The 12,805-nt window shown below is 40.7% G+C and overlaps 1 protein-coding gene across 2 annotated transcripts; it reads left to right on the forward strand.

Annotated features, from left to right (window-relative positions):
• Window positions 1-2,304: 2,304 nt before the first annotated feature.
• LOC147640410 (zinc finger A20 and AN1 domain-containing stress-associated protein 6-like) lies at window positions 2,305-3,891 on the forward strand. 2 transcript variants are annotated; one of them, XM_086780221.1, is made up of 2 exons: window positions 2,305-2,459; window positions 2,622-3,891. In XM_086780221.1, the coding sequence occupies exon 2, from the start codon at window positions 2,703-2,705 to the stop codon at window positions 3,225-3,227; it is 525 nt and encodes a 174-aa protein (XP_086636347.1). In that variant the 5' UTR covers window positions 2,305-2,459; window positions 2,622-2,702; the 3' UTR covers window positions 3,228-3,891. The 2 variants fall into 2 exon arrangements, with proteins under 2 accessions (XP_086636347.1, XP_086636339.1); XM_086780213.1 differs by lacking the exon at window positions 2,305-2,459 and having other exon boundaries at window positions 2,470-3,409; window positions 3,620-3,891.
• The last annotated feature ends 8,914 nt before the right edge of the window (window positions 3,892-12,805 follow it).

The raw sequence follows: 12,805 nt of genomic DNA on the forward strand, positions 1-12,805 counted from the left end.
ATTGAGTCTTTGAATTATCTCCTAAAATCTGCTAATCAACCTATGACCCCAAGAAGATGGGATTATTTCTTACATCCAAACCTCTCACTCACATTTTCACCTTTCTTCACCCAACTTACATTCACCAACTATAGCATACATAATCTTTGAATCAAGGCCATTTAGACCTTATTAACATTCATCTAAAATAAAGGATTATGCCCTTCCTCAATCACACAATGTGGATCACCACAATATTCACATTTTCCCCTATTTCTTGACCTTTGCTTTGGCAATGGTGGTGCACTCAATGAAAGTTATCAAATGAACTAAGAAGCATTACAAAATATTGAAAGATGAGGGAATTTTACAGTAAACAACATTAAACATGTATAAGTTCAATCCTTCCCCATGGAGCACCCAAAAAAATGAAATGGAGGCTAGCATACTTTTGGGGTATCTTATATCTTAGGAACAGCCTTGCTTTTTGATGGAAGAAGAGAGATGGGAATTTTGTGTAAAATTCTGAATGAAGTTGAGGAGGAGTAGTTAATATGGATATTGTAGCCCTGACTTGGTTGTATTGCAGCTTTTGAGAACAGCTTCAGTTAATATATATAATTATTATTGATCCCAAAAAAAATGAAATCACCTATAAAAAAGAATGTATTCAAAGCTTTTTGGCTTGATATGAGGACTATCCACATTCCACAACTCACCATATTTTGTGAAATCTAGAGAAGGTTATGGAGTGTGCTCTCAAGGGCATTGCTAAAATAGTTGCCCTTAATTGCACACCACAAAACACATGGCAAATGGTGCTAATTTCATATATACTTCAGCTTTTGTATAGAAACATGAGTACATTGTCTTGTTCAAAAATGTTATACCTCAAAAAGATGCAAGCATCAACATCAAGATTTTCAATTACAACAAATATTGCTCAAAACATGTTGTAATAAACTCGCATTTTGCACCTAAGACAAAGTTTGAAATATGTAGAGAGTGAGTTAGCAAATGAAAGTCGCTATAAAATTTGAAAGGAGATGCAAAAGTTATGCCTACTATCACAAATTGACAGCCTTACAAAAAATCTCAAAAGCTCACTAAATATTGATATAACCTAGCAAACCAAAGCACAAGCTTGTTATTGAAGGGTTTTATGGGGACAATGTTCCCTTTGAAGTTTAACTAAGTAGGCACTTTAGCAAAGAATTTGCTTTTTTCTTATGGTTATCTCAAATTTACCCAAAAAAAAAAGTTTATAGCATGCGTATATCATCTCGAGCTGTTTAAAGTCTGATGCTTAAAGTCTATACCAACATGAAAAAGCCTACTAAAGTTTAGGAATCATAACTTACAAAATGCCTATCTAGCAATTTATGTTACAAGGTTGAACTTGTGCACTCACATGTTTTTCGCTTGTCAAGAATAAAGGAAAGATATTTTTGTTATACTATGTCTTGGAATAAAGAGCACTTGTGTCCCTATGTAGTGTAGTGGCTTGAGTTATAAATGATGATAACTTAACAACAAAAAGGTAGATAGTAATTAGGCTTGAGACTTGAGCCTAATTAGGCTTGAGACTTGAGCTCATCTAGGTGTTGGGCTCACATATGGGTTTCTTGTATTGGCTACAAGGGTCACATCCATATGTGAAAGCTCCATGATTGGCACAAGCACCAAGTAAAGAAGGTATATGCAAGTCTAATGTGAGAAATGAATAAAGTAAAGGGTACAAACTATTGTTTGGATTCAAAGCAACTTACAGCTTGGTATCTATTAAAGGTTGTCTTTTCAATGCTTTTGGATGAAATATACATGGCTGAACCAACAACATGTGGGTTGTCACCTTTACACATGTGGGTCGTCACCTTTACACACACACACATTCTTGTGGCATGCCACATCGGAGAAAATACTAGTGAGTTTGATAGATGAAAAATCCCTTTTGATGAAGGAAAATCAAATCTTCAAGCAAAGTAACAATAGATTAAACCTTGGAATGAAGCCAGGTTATCTTACCCACGGCCCATTATAAGGTTGTCTTCAGACGAGGATGGGGGATCAAGCGCAGCAGCTAGGCTGGATAACACAAATGGCCAGGAGAGGCAAGCTTGTGCACTTCACACAGAGAGAAATTGGATGGCGTCTATAAGATGTTGAGTGTCAAGCTATGATCATGGTGAGAAATGCGGCCATGAGCAAGCATGGGCATTGTAGCGGAGTTACGAGCGATCGAACCCTGGTTGCGTACACACCCGTGAGTTGCCTATAAAAAAATGTCCACAAGTATACTCTTGGAAGGGCATGACCACCCTGCGGTTTGAAACCGTCCGAACTCAACAGCTCTGAAAATTTTGCTGCTGTGGTGAGGTGGCATGCAGTGAACTGACTAACAAGTTGATTAGCAAGTCATCGTCAAAGGTGTCGTGGCCATCCTCATTCTCACAGGGTTGCCATCTCCGCCATAGCCACAGGTTTTCCCAAACTCCGTTTTTTTTTTTTTTGCCATAGAATGACGGAGAGCTCTGCTGCCGCCTTCATCAACGGATCGAGATAATTTTTGATGTGCTATGGATTTCTAGGGTTTTCTATTCTCTGTTTTTTTAGGGTTTATATCGTCTTTGGAAATGGCTCAGGAAAGCTGGAAGACGGAGAAAGATGAATCCGGCCCTGTCTTCTGCGCAAACAACTGCGGATTTTTCGGCAGTGCTGCGACCATGAATCTCTGCTCAAAGTGCTACAGGGATCTCGTCTTGAAGGAAGCTAGGGTTTCCAAGGCTATGGCGACAGGATCTCAGAATGAGAAACCCTTAGACCTGTTATCAGACAGGAAGTCCCAGTTCGAGATCAATGACGAAGTGGCGGGCTCATCTAGCCATAGCCATGATCTGCTCTCTGTCGCTCATGTCCATGGCCATGGACATGATCTACCTTCTGTAGCCCTTGGCCATGGCCATGATCTTCCCTCTGTAGCAGCTTCATCTAGCCATGGTGATGGTGGCCCTTCATCAGCAGCCCCTGATCTGCCCCAGGAGCCATCTCGGCAGGCCCCAAACAGATGCCTTGCCTGCAGAAAACGCCTCGGATTGACCGGTTTCAAGTGCAAATGTGGAAATCTCTTCTGCTCTCTTCATCGATATTCAGAGAAGCACGACTGCCCCTTTGACTACAGGAAAGCAGCCCAGGACGCCATAGCCCAAGCTAACCCTATAGTTAAGGCTGACAAAATGGACAAGATCTGAGACCAAATGGACTAGATCTGATGCAAGCAAATGGGTTTACCGTGATCACGAACAACATCTACAAAGATTTGATGTGGATTATGTTGATGACTGACATAATGGGCAAGATCTGATGCCACAGTGGCGGCTGCTTTGATGCTTTCAGTAAATTATATGGGTGGATGGATTTCCTCTCTTATCAGGTGTGTCCTGTATTGCGTGTGCGAGGTAGTTTTAACCTTATGATTTAAGGCCCAGGTGGTTTTAACCTTACGATTAAGGGCCAGGTAGTTCAATCTTGTGATTAAAGGCCATGGCCGTCCTTTTCTGATTGCGTAGTCTTGGTTAGCTTATCCTGCATATGTAGATGGTATTCACCACATCTGTATTGTGACGGCTATCTATATGTGCAGTTTGCATGCCACAAAAGTTGAAGTTTGATGTTGGGCTGAAGGGGTATCCTTGCCTTAGCAACCACTTCCCCCCCATCTATGTACATGCAATCATATATCCAGGTTCTTCAGTGCACTGGGAGGTAGCTTTCTGCCATAAAGATGTATGTATGCCATCTGTCTCTGGTCCAATTCAGTGTCTTGATCATGTTTAGAGGTCTGTAAGAAGCTCACCAACTGAGCATTGTGTACGAAACAATAACATATTTTAATGAAAGGTCATCTTTTGTGTAGATTTCTGTATTTTGGTATCCCATTGTCTGGAGTTTTGATGTACAGGCATAGCACTCTTGACTGTCAGTGAGAATGGGAGTGGTTGTGTGTTGACTCCCATGAAGATCTTCCATCAATCTCCTCAGCCATACACACTCAACTGTAGTGGCTGATGATTTGCATTCTATCGGTTTGTTACTTGCATCACCTGCACATGTGCTGTGGTGGGATCACTTGTCTGCTGTTGTTCTGTTTAATGCTAAACAACCTTGTTATTTGAAGGGCTTTGGTAAAGTGGACTGGTATTATTAGGTGTACACAATGTAGAGTTGTTTTTTTTTTACTTTTGATGGTAAGTTTTCTGGCCTGTTCACAGGCTTGGGTAAAGTGGACTGGTATTATTAGGTGTACACAATGTAGAGTTGTATTTTTTATACTTTTGATGGTAAGTTTTCTGGCCTGTTCACAGGCTGTTATTGAATAATAGGTCTATAAAGTAAAGTGTATTTTTCATGTTTATACATTTGAGTAAGATGGATATGTAACAGCACCTGGAACGATCTTGATATCACAACTTTGTGGGGCTTCAATTCACTTGCATGAGGGTAATAAAAAGTAGGTGTAATAGTCTACATGTTTTTAGTATAGGTATATGATATCCCGACCTTACATGTGTGATGCCTTCTTGGGACAAATACACAAGAAGGTGATGAAAATCAGGTCTAGTTTACCTATTTTTTATTATCATTTTTTTAATTCTAGATGTTGTACATCTTATGTATGCCTCCATGTGGGATGGATACTTAACACCCCAATTTAAGTCCAATACAATAGAAGTTTTGAAAATAGTCATAACTTAGGTATGATAAACAAGTTTTTAAATATAGGTATAATTTAATACATTTGAAGCTAAAAACCAATACACCTAAAAGCAAGTAGGCCTCGTGAAAGAAACATCTGATGTGCACTCCATGATATTTTTTGATGATGTCATGAGAGTGAATGCATTACTTATGCCATGAATAATTGGGATGATTTGTTATCGGTGGGTGGTTTTAAGGAGTCCATACTCCCATTGACTCCAATGCATGCGGATAGATTCGTAGATGGTTTTTATATATGTCATTTCATGCATTTGTTCTTGTGGATTGTCCTTGAAGTATCTTGGACTCAGTTTCTATTAGAACAATCCTCAAGACTTGGGAAGGTCACAACAAGACATGGATACAATTTGTCCTTGCATGGAGGGATTTTCCTTTTAATACATTTGAAGCTAATACACAATACACTTAAAAGCAAGTAGGCCTAATAAAAGTAACTAATTGTTTGCTTGGTGATATTTTTTTAATGATGTCTTGAGACTAAATAAGTTACTTATGTCATGGATGATTGGTATGATTTGTTGTCGGTGGGTGGTTTTAAGGAGTTCATACTCCCATTGACTACCAATGCAAGTTACGGAAGCAACGAGGATAGACCCCTTTTAGAAAGACACTATTCATGAGCTCACGATGTCTCTTAAGTCGCAAGTTGATAGATTCATGGATGGTTTTTATATGTTATTTCTTGCATTTGTTCTTGTAAATTGTCCTTGAAGTATATTGGACTCAATTCCTACTAGAACAATCCTCAAGACTTAGGAAGGTCCCAAGACATGGATATAATTTGTCCTTGAATGCATTTTTTCATTGGGATTGTCCTTTTGATACATTTGAAGCTAATAAACAATACATTTTTTCATGGGGATTGTCCTTTTAATACATTTGAAGCTAATAAGCAATACACCTAAAAGCAAGTAGGCCTAATAAAAGAAACATCTAATGTGCACTCGGTGATATTTTTTCGATAATGTCTCGAGATTGAAAACGTTACTTATGTCATGGATAATTGGGATGATTTGTTGTCAGTAGGTGGTTTTAAGGAGTTCATACTCCCATTGACTACCAATGCAGGTAATGGAAGCAATGACATTTGGCCCCTTTCAGAAAGTCACTAATCATGAGCTCACGATGTCCCTCAAGTCAAAGGAACAGATTGATAGATTTGTGGATGGTTTTTATATGTCATTTCATGCATTTGTTCTTGTGGATTGTCCTCGAAGTATCTTCGACTTGGTTTCTATTACAACAATCCTCAAGACTTAGGAAGGTCCCAGACATGGATACAATTTGTCCTCGCATGCATTTGTTCATGGGGATTGTCCTTTTGTATCTCTTGGACACGGTTCATATTATAACAATCCTCAAGACTTGGGAGGGTCCCAAGCCATGGATGCAACACCATTAGCAAAAAGAGTTGTAAAGGCCACAAAGGAAAATGAAAATGAGTAACGAAAACACTATGGATGCCTTTTCAAGGTAGGCTAACAACTAATTAGCCTACCTTGAAAATGAATATCTTACTTAAATGAAAATAAATAACAAAAACACTATGGATGCCTTTTCAAGGTAGGCTAACAGCTAATTAGCCTTGCACATTGCACATGTGGCATTTATCCCCCTCTAGTTGCCATTATAGTTGTGATTGACCTTCATGTCTACAAAGGTTTTTAGGAGTTAGTAAGTCACTCACCTAGGACATGCTCTATCAAATTCACAAGAAAAAGGAAGGAAAATGAGAGGGTGACAACGACCATCCACTGTCAGGTGTCCGGATGCTCATCACAACAACTACTACTCCAAAGGGGGCCTTACAAAATAGAGCACATCTATCATCACCCCGTAGAAACAACATGAGGGTGGAGCATTGAGCAAATGCTTTTCCAACACCCCCCCTCAATGTCCACCCATACGTGAACTACATGTTTGGTCCAACACCAAGTCAATGAAGATGGCACTCCAGCAAATCTCTCCCTAGAGCCTTTGTAAAAATGTATGCACAATTCTCTGTCGTCGTCGGGCAATAGATAAGCTCCACCTCTACATCCATAATAACCTCACGCACATAATGAAACTGTAACTCAATGTGCTTCGTGCGACCATGGGAAACACAAGGTTCTTGGTGATAGCCATGCATTGTCGCAACATTGTCGCTCCCTTTTGAGCAACACCGATGTCTCCTAGGATCCTCCTCAACCAAACTGCTTTACATGAAGCAAAGCATGTTTAATTTTGTACTCAACCTCTATAGAAGAAAGTTCCATTGTAGGTTGCTTCTTACTAATCCAAGATGTAATTCCAAACCCAATAAGAAAACAATAACTAGAAATAGATTGCCTACTATCACAATCTCCTGCCCAATCTTAGCCACAAAATCCAGTCAAGGAATTGTTTGATTTGTAAATGATGCCAAACCCAATGGTACCTTTTATGTATTTCGATATCTGCATCCAAAGGAAGATCAAACTCCCCACCAACTTCCTGTACTCCGTCATACCCACAAGTGGAGAAGCATCTTCAATACAAAGCTTCACATCAACCTCAAAGGGTGTAACCATTGACTTGCACTCAACCATGCCAAATGCCTTCAGAATTTCTCCTACATACTTTTGCTGAGCAATGAAGATTCCATCGGACTCTTGACATACCAAATTGAAATACGTAAGCCCAAAGTCTATCATATCAAACTCTAAATTCAATATCTCCAGTGTTTGTCGGATCTTCTCTTCATGGCTACTTGGCATAATGAGGTCATCCACATATAGTGTTGAGATTCAAGCTCGATGTCAGTGTGAGCCAGCTATGCTATGCGCTGGCAGATTAGGTAGGAACATGTGTGAGACATAAATGACCGCGTGTCCAGCTGGTCATAGTGTGTGGACATTAGCTAGGGTTAGTAGAGTGTGGACACAACTCATTGTGTGTTGTGTGGATTATGGATTAGTGTATTATGCTTTGTGTGAGAGTGGACAATGGCTTCCCTCTATGGTTAGGGTTTGCAATATACATTAGGGTTTGCTCCTGTGTGTGTGTCTCCTCCCCTCTACCGTTCTTTCAACATGGTATCAGAGCCTTGTGCTGTTTATTTGGGTTTATGAGTGAGTGAGTGAAGAGGGAGAAGAAGAAGCTGTGAAGAGAAGCTGTGAAGCTTGCCATTGGAGCTGTGAAGCTTGGAGCACACCAAATACTATCAGATCTGAAAGCTTGGCCTACCGGGTAAGGTCTTCTAAACATCCTTGAGCGGATTGCAGGTGAAACAGGCAAAAGCAAAGCAAAATAGAGCAAATCAAAGCAAAGAAAAATTCTGGTTTTTGAAGCTTTCCATTAAAGCTTGGCAACATTGATGTATGGTGGAAATACATGTAAATCTGGCAAAGCAAACATGTATCTGACAATGAGGGATGTAATGGCAACTCTTATGCAAGCCCTATGGTGATTTTGGAGCATTTTGGAAGCATTTGAATGTGTGAAAATTCTGGTTTTTTGAGCTCTTACAAAACAGAGAGAAGGAAGCCCAAAATTGATGCATTTGGAGTGAGATTTTGGCAAAAATTGAACCATTGGTGGATTGCACATGTACCTAGGTGTGTTGGGAACCTATAACCATCATCAAATAACATTATAAACCTTTCCAAATCCCCTAATTACAGGCGGCGCAGCTCAGACAGTGAAAACAGGGCATTTTTTGGTTTTTTGCCTACGAGGAGATCAATTTCTCACTTGGTACTTGACATCTTCCACAATTTCTTTAGCAATTGGATGATTTACACTTTGGAGAAGAGGGCTATGTGATTTGTTTGGTCAATGATGCCTAATTGAGCTGGGAATGAGCTGATTAAAACAGGCTGTCCACTGGTTGCAGAGAAACAGAGCATTTTAATTGAGCAATTAATCTTTGGTGTTTTACAATTGGACAAATTCCTCTTACATGGAGTTGATGGACACTATTTCTAAGCCAATGAATGCCTGGTTGCTCAATTTGGTGAAATATTGAAGAAATTAGAGCCAAATCATTACTGGTTTTTCTCGTTTTTCCAAAAACAGAGAAAGGGGTTTTCAAAAATTGATATGTACACATGTCAGATGGTGTTGATACTCAACATTGAGGTTCATTAGGTGTCAATGCAAGTTGCCTATACTTGATTGCACCATTACATTGTGATTTGGAGCCTTGGAAGGCGTGTCAATTCAGGGTATCAATAAATGCCCCCATGCCTGATGATGATTTGGTGGATATTACCTTGCGTGGTCTTGGCAAGGAATACAAATCTTTTGATACATCTATCTCAGTGAGGAGTACAGGTCTACCTGACTTCGATGAGTTGGTTTCACTCTTATTGGTTGAGGAAATCAAGCTCAGTGATTCATTTCTGGATGCATCTACTAGCCATGATGATGGCAGAAATCAAGCTTTCTACTCGCAGAGAGGCTTTAGAGGCAGGGGGAGATTTGCATCACGTGGACGTGGTGGTAATGGTCGTGGATGGCAGGATAGGCCTCCACAACAGAATTTTCAGCCTTCATATGGTGCTCGAGGTGGTCGCGGATATGCACCTCAAAGAGGTCATGGTAACCCCCGTGGACGAGGACGTTGGCAAGGCCAACAAAATTCTATGCAAGATGTGGAATGCCATTATTGTGGCAAATATGGTCATATGGCGAGAGATTGTTTCCGCAAACAGAATGATTTGAGAGGGGGAAGAGCACAACGTGGTGGTCATTATGGTGGAAACTATGCACAACATGGTGGTAACTATGCATCAAGTAGCAATGATGGAACTGCAAATCATTTGTTTGCCATGAAGCATGTTGTGGGTTCTATGACAACAAATGCTGAGAATGATGATACATGGTATATGGACTCAGGAGCATCAAACCATATGACATGCCATGGAGAATGGTTTGAGCATATGAAGCCTATGGATGTAAAAGGCTATGTGGAAACAGGTGATGATACCCAGCATGTCATTACACATGTTGGAAGTGTACCATTGGTCATGCACAATGGTCAGACAAAGTCTATGTCAGATGCGCTGTATGTGCCTTCGATCACTAAAAGCTTGGCCTCAGTTGGTCAAATGGTGGAACAGGGATTACAGGTTCGCTTCAATGAGCATGGATGCTTCGTTGAAGATTTTAAACATGGATGTAGAGTGATTGCTAAAGGCAAGAAAGAAGGAAGATTGTTTAAGCTGGATGCTGGAATTCCTGAGCTAAAATCAGCCATGTTCTCAAAGAGAAGGAATGTGGTACAGGACATTGATATGTGGCACAAGAGGATTGGACATGTCAATATACAGAGATTAAAGAACATGCAAACAAGAGGCATTGTCAATGGATTGCCTAGGTTCAAATATGATGGACATATGCATGTTTGTGAAGCCTGTCAGTTTGGGAAGCAGGCAAGATTGAGGTTTCCTAGAGAAGGAAATATGAGTAACAGGCCACTTGAGATCGTGCACAGTGATGTATGGGGTCCTGCACAAAACCCATCTATCAAAGGCAGTTTATACTATGTTACATTCATAGATGATTTTAGCAGGATGACATGGATATACTTTCTAAGAGAGAAGAGTGAAGTATTGGAAAAGTTCATGGATTTCAAAGCTTTTGCAGAAAAGCAATATGGCTGTTGGATTAAATGTCTAAGGACAAATGGAGGTGGTGAATACACCTCAAAGGTTTTTGAGCATTTCTTGAGGAAGCATGGAATAAGAAGACAATTGACTTGCAGGTATACACCTCAGCAGAATGGTGTGGCTGAGAGAAAGAATAGAGTCATATGTGAAGTGGCTAGGGCAATGCTTAATGAAAAGAGCATGCCAGATTACTATTGGGCAGAAGCATGTGCTACTGCAGTGTATATATTGAACAAAACACCTACACAGCAGCCATTCATGGAAGCACGCCAGAGATGCGGCTTACAGGTTACAGGCCAGACATTGGACATCTCAAAGTTTTTGGATGCATAGCTTATGTACATGTGCCTGATGAAAGAAGAAGGAAGTTGGATCCTAAAGCAGAGAAATGTGTATTTGTTGGATATGCACAGGATCGAAAGGCATACAAATGTTATAACCCTCAAACTAGACAAGTGGTCATCTCACGAGATGTGGTGTTTGATGAGCTTGCTAGTTGGTACAAAGCAAAAGATGAGGGAGTCATTGAGTCACTTGAGGCTGATGTGCCTGTGAACTTGTCACCACAAGCAAGTTCTAGCTCTACTACTATGTCTGGGCCAGCAGCAGAAGCTGAGAGTAGCAGTGTACGTCCATGGTCAGGACGTTTGAGGCATGAGAGTGTAAGCACTGGGAGTAGTGCTATGGATAAAGGCAAAAAGAAAGTCAAAGGAATTGGAATCACAGGTTATGAGTCATCTAGTTCTGAGAGTTTGGATGAGGAGCTTGGCATACCTGTTTTACGCACACCTGGTGCTAGACAGGACAGATATGTGCCACCACATGCTAGAGTTACAGGTGTACAGAGTGACCCACAAGCATTGCGGAGATCCCAGAGAGTCAGATATCCTGTTGACAGGTTGACATATAGAGATTTTGCTATGCACTATGCATATATGACATCTATGGTGAAGCATGTGGAACCTACATGCTATACAGAGGCTATTGGAGAGCATGTATGGGAGAAAGCAATGGATGTTGAGATGGACGCATTGGTCCATAATGATACATGGGATTTGGTTGCATTACCAAAGGACAAGAATGTTATTGGATGTAAATGGGTTTACAAAGTGAAGTGCAAATCTGATGGTTCTATTGAGAGACATAAAGCAAGATTGGTAGCAAAGGGTTATGCACAGACCCAAGGATTGGATTATGATGAGACGTTTAGTCCAGTGGCTAAGATGGGCACAGTGAGAGCAGTCATTGCTATGGCTGCAGCTAATGGCTGGGAAATGCATCAGATGGATGTTAAGAATGCATTTCTGAATGGAGATCTACAAGAGGAAGTGTACATGGCACAGCCAGAAGGGTATGTACACCCTAGATATCCCACTCACGTATGCAGGTTGAAAAAGGCATTGTATGGTCTGAAGCAAGCACCACGTGCTTGGAGTGATAAGATGAGCAGATATCTTATCTCACTTGGTTTTCAGATTTCTACAGCAGATTCTTCACTCTATGTGAAGAAGACACAGCATGGGATTGTTTTACTAGTCATCTATGTGGATGACTTGATTATCACAGGTGATCATGGTGCAGATGTGATGCATGTCAAGAAAGCTTTGAGTGGGCAATTTGACATGAAAGATCTTGGTGAGTTGAGATACTTTCTTGGAATTGAGGTGGTGAAAGATCATGCAAGTACTTGGTTAGTACAGCGCCAATATGCATTGGATATGTTGGCAAAGTATGGCATGACAGGGCAATTTGACATGAAAGATCTTGGTGAGTTGAGATACTTTCTTGGAATTGAAGTGGTGAAAGATCATGCAAGTACTTGGTTAGTACAGCGCCAATATGCATTGGATATGTTGGCAAAGTATGGCATGACAGGGTGTAAGCCTATGAGTACACCATTGGAGCAAAATGTGAAGTTGCGGGCTGATTATGGCGAGGAATTGGATGATCCTTCTATGTACAGGAAGATGGTTGGTAGTCTCATATATATGACTATCACACGCCCGGATTTGAGTTATGCTGTGGGGCTAGTGAGCCAGTTTATGCAGAGCCCCAGGAAACCACATTTGGATGCAGTGAGACGCATCATGAGATATGTGAAGACCACAGCACATTATGGTCTATTTTATGAGAGTGGTAAAAGCTTGGACATACATGGCTACACAGATGCTGATTGGGCAGGTAGCGCATATGACAGGAGGTCTACTAGTGGATATGCTTTTACACTTGGAAGTGCCGTGGTGAGTTGGAGTAGCAAAAAGCAACCTACAGTTGCTTTATCCAGTACAGAGGCTGAGTACAGAGATGCAGCCATTGCTACTTGTGAGGCTATATGGTTAAAGAGTCTCTTGGCAGATTTATGTGAGCCTCTTGATGGCAAAGTTGTCATTCATTGTGACAACATGAGCAGTATACAG

The sequence above is a fragment of the Cibotium barometz genome, chromosome 3, assembly GCF_041138505.1.
Source record: "Cibotium barometz isolate CiBa-2024 chromosome 3, ASM4113850v1, whole genome shotgun sequence".
NCBI classification, from domain to species: Eukaryota; Viridiplantae; Streptophyta; class Polypodiopsida; order Cyatheales; family Cibotiaceae; genus Cibotium; species Cibotium barometz.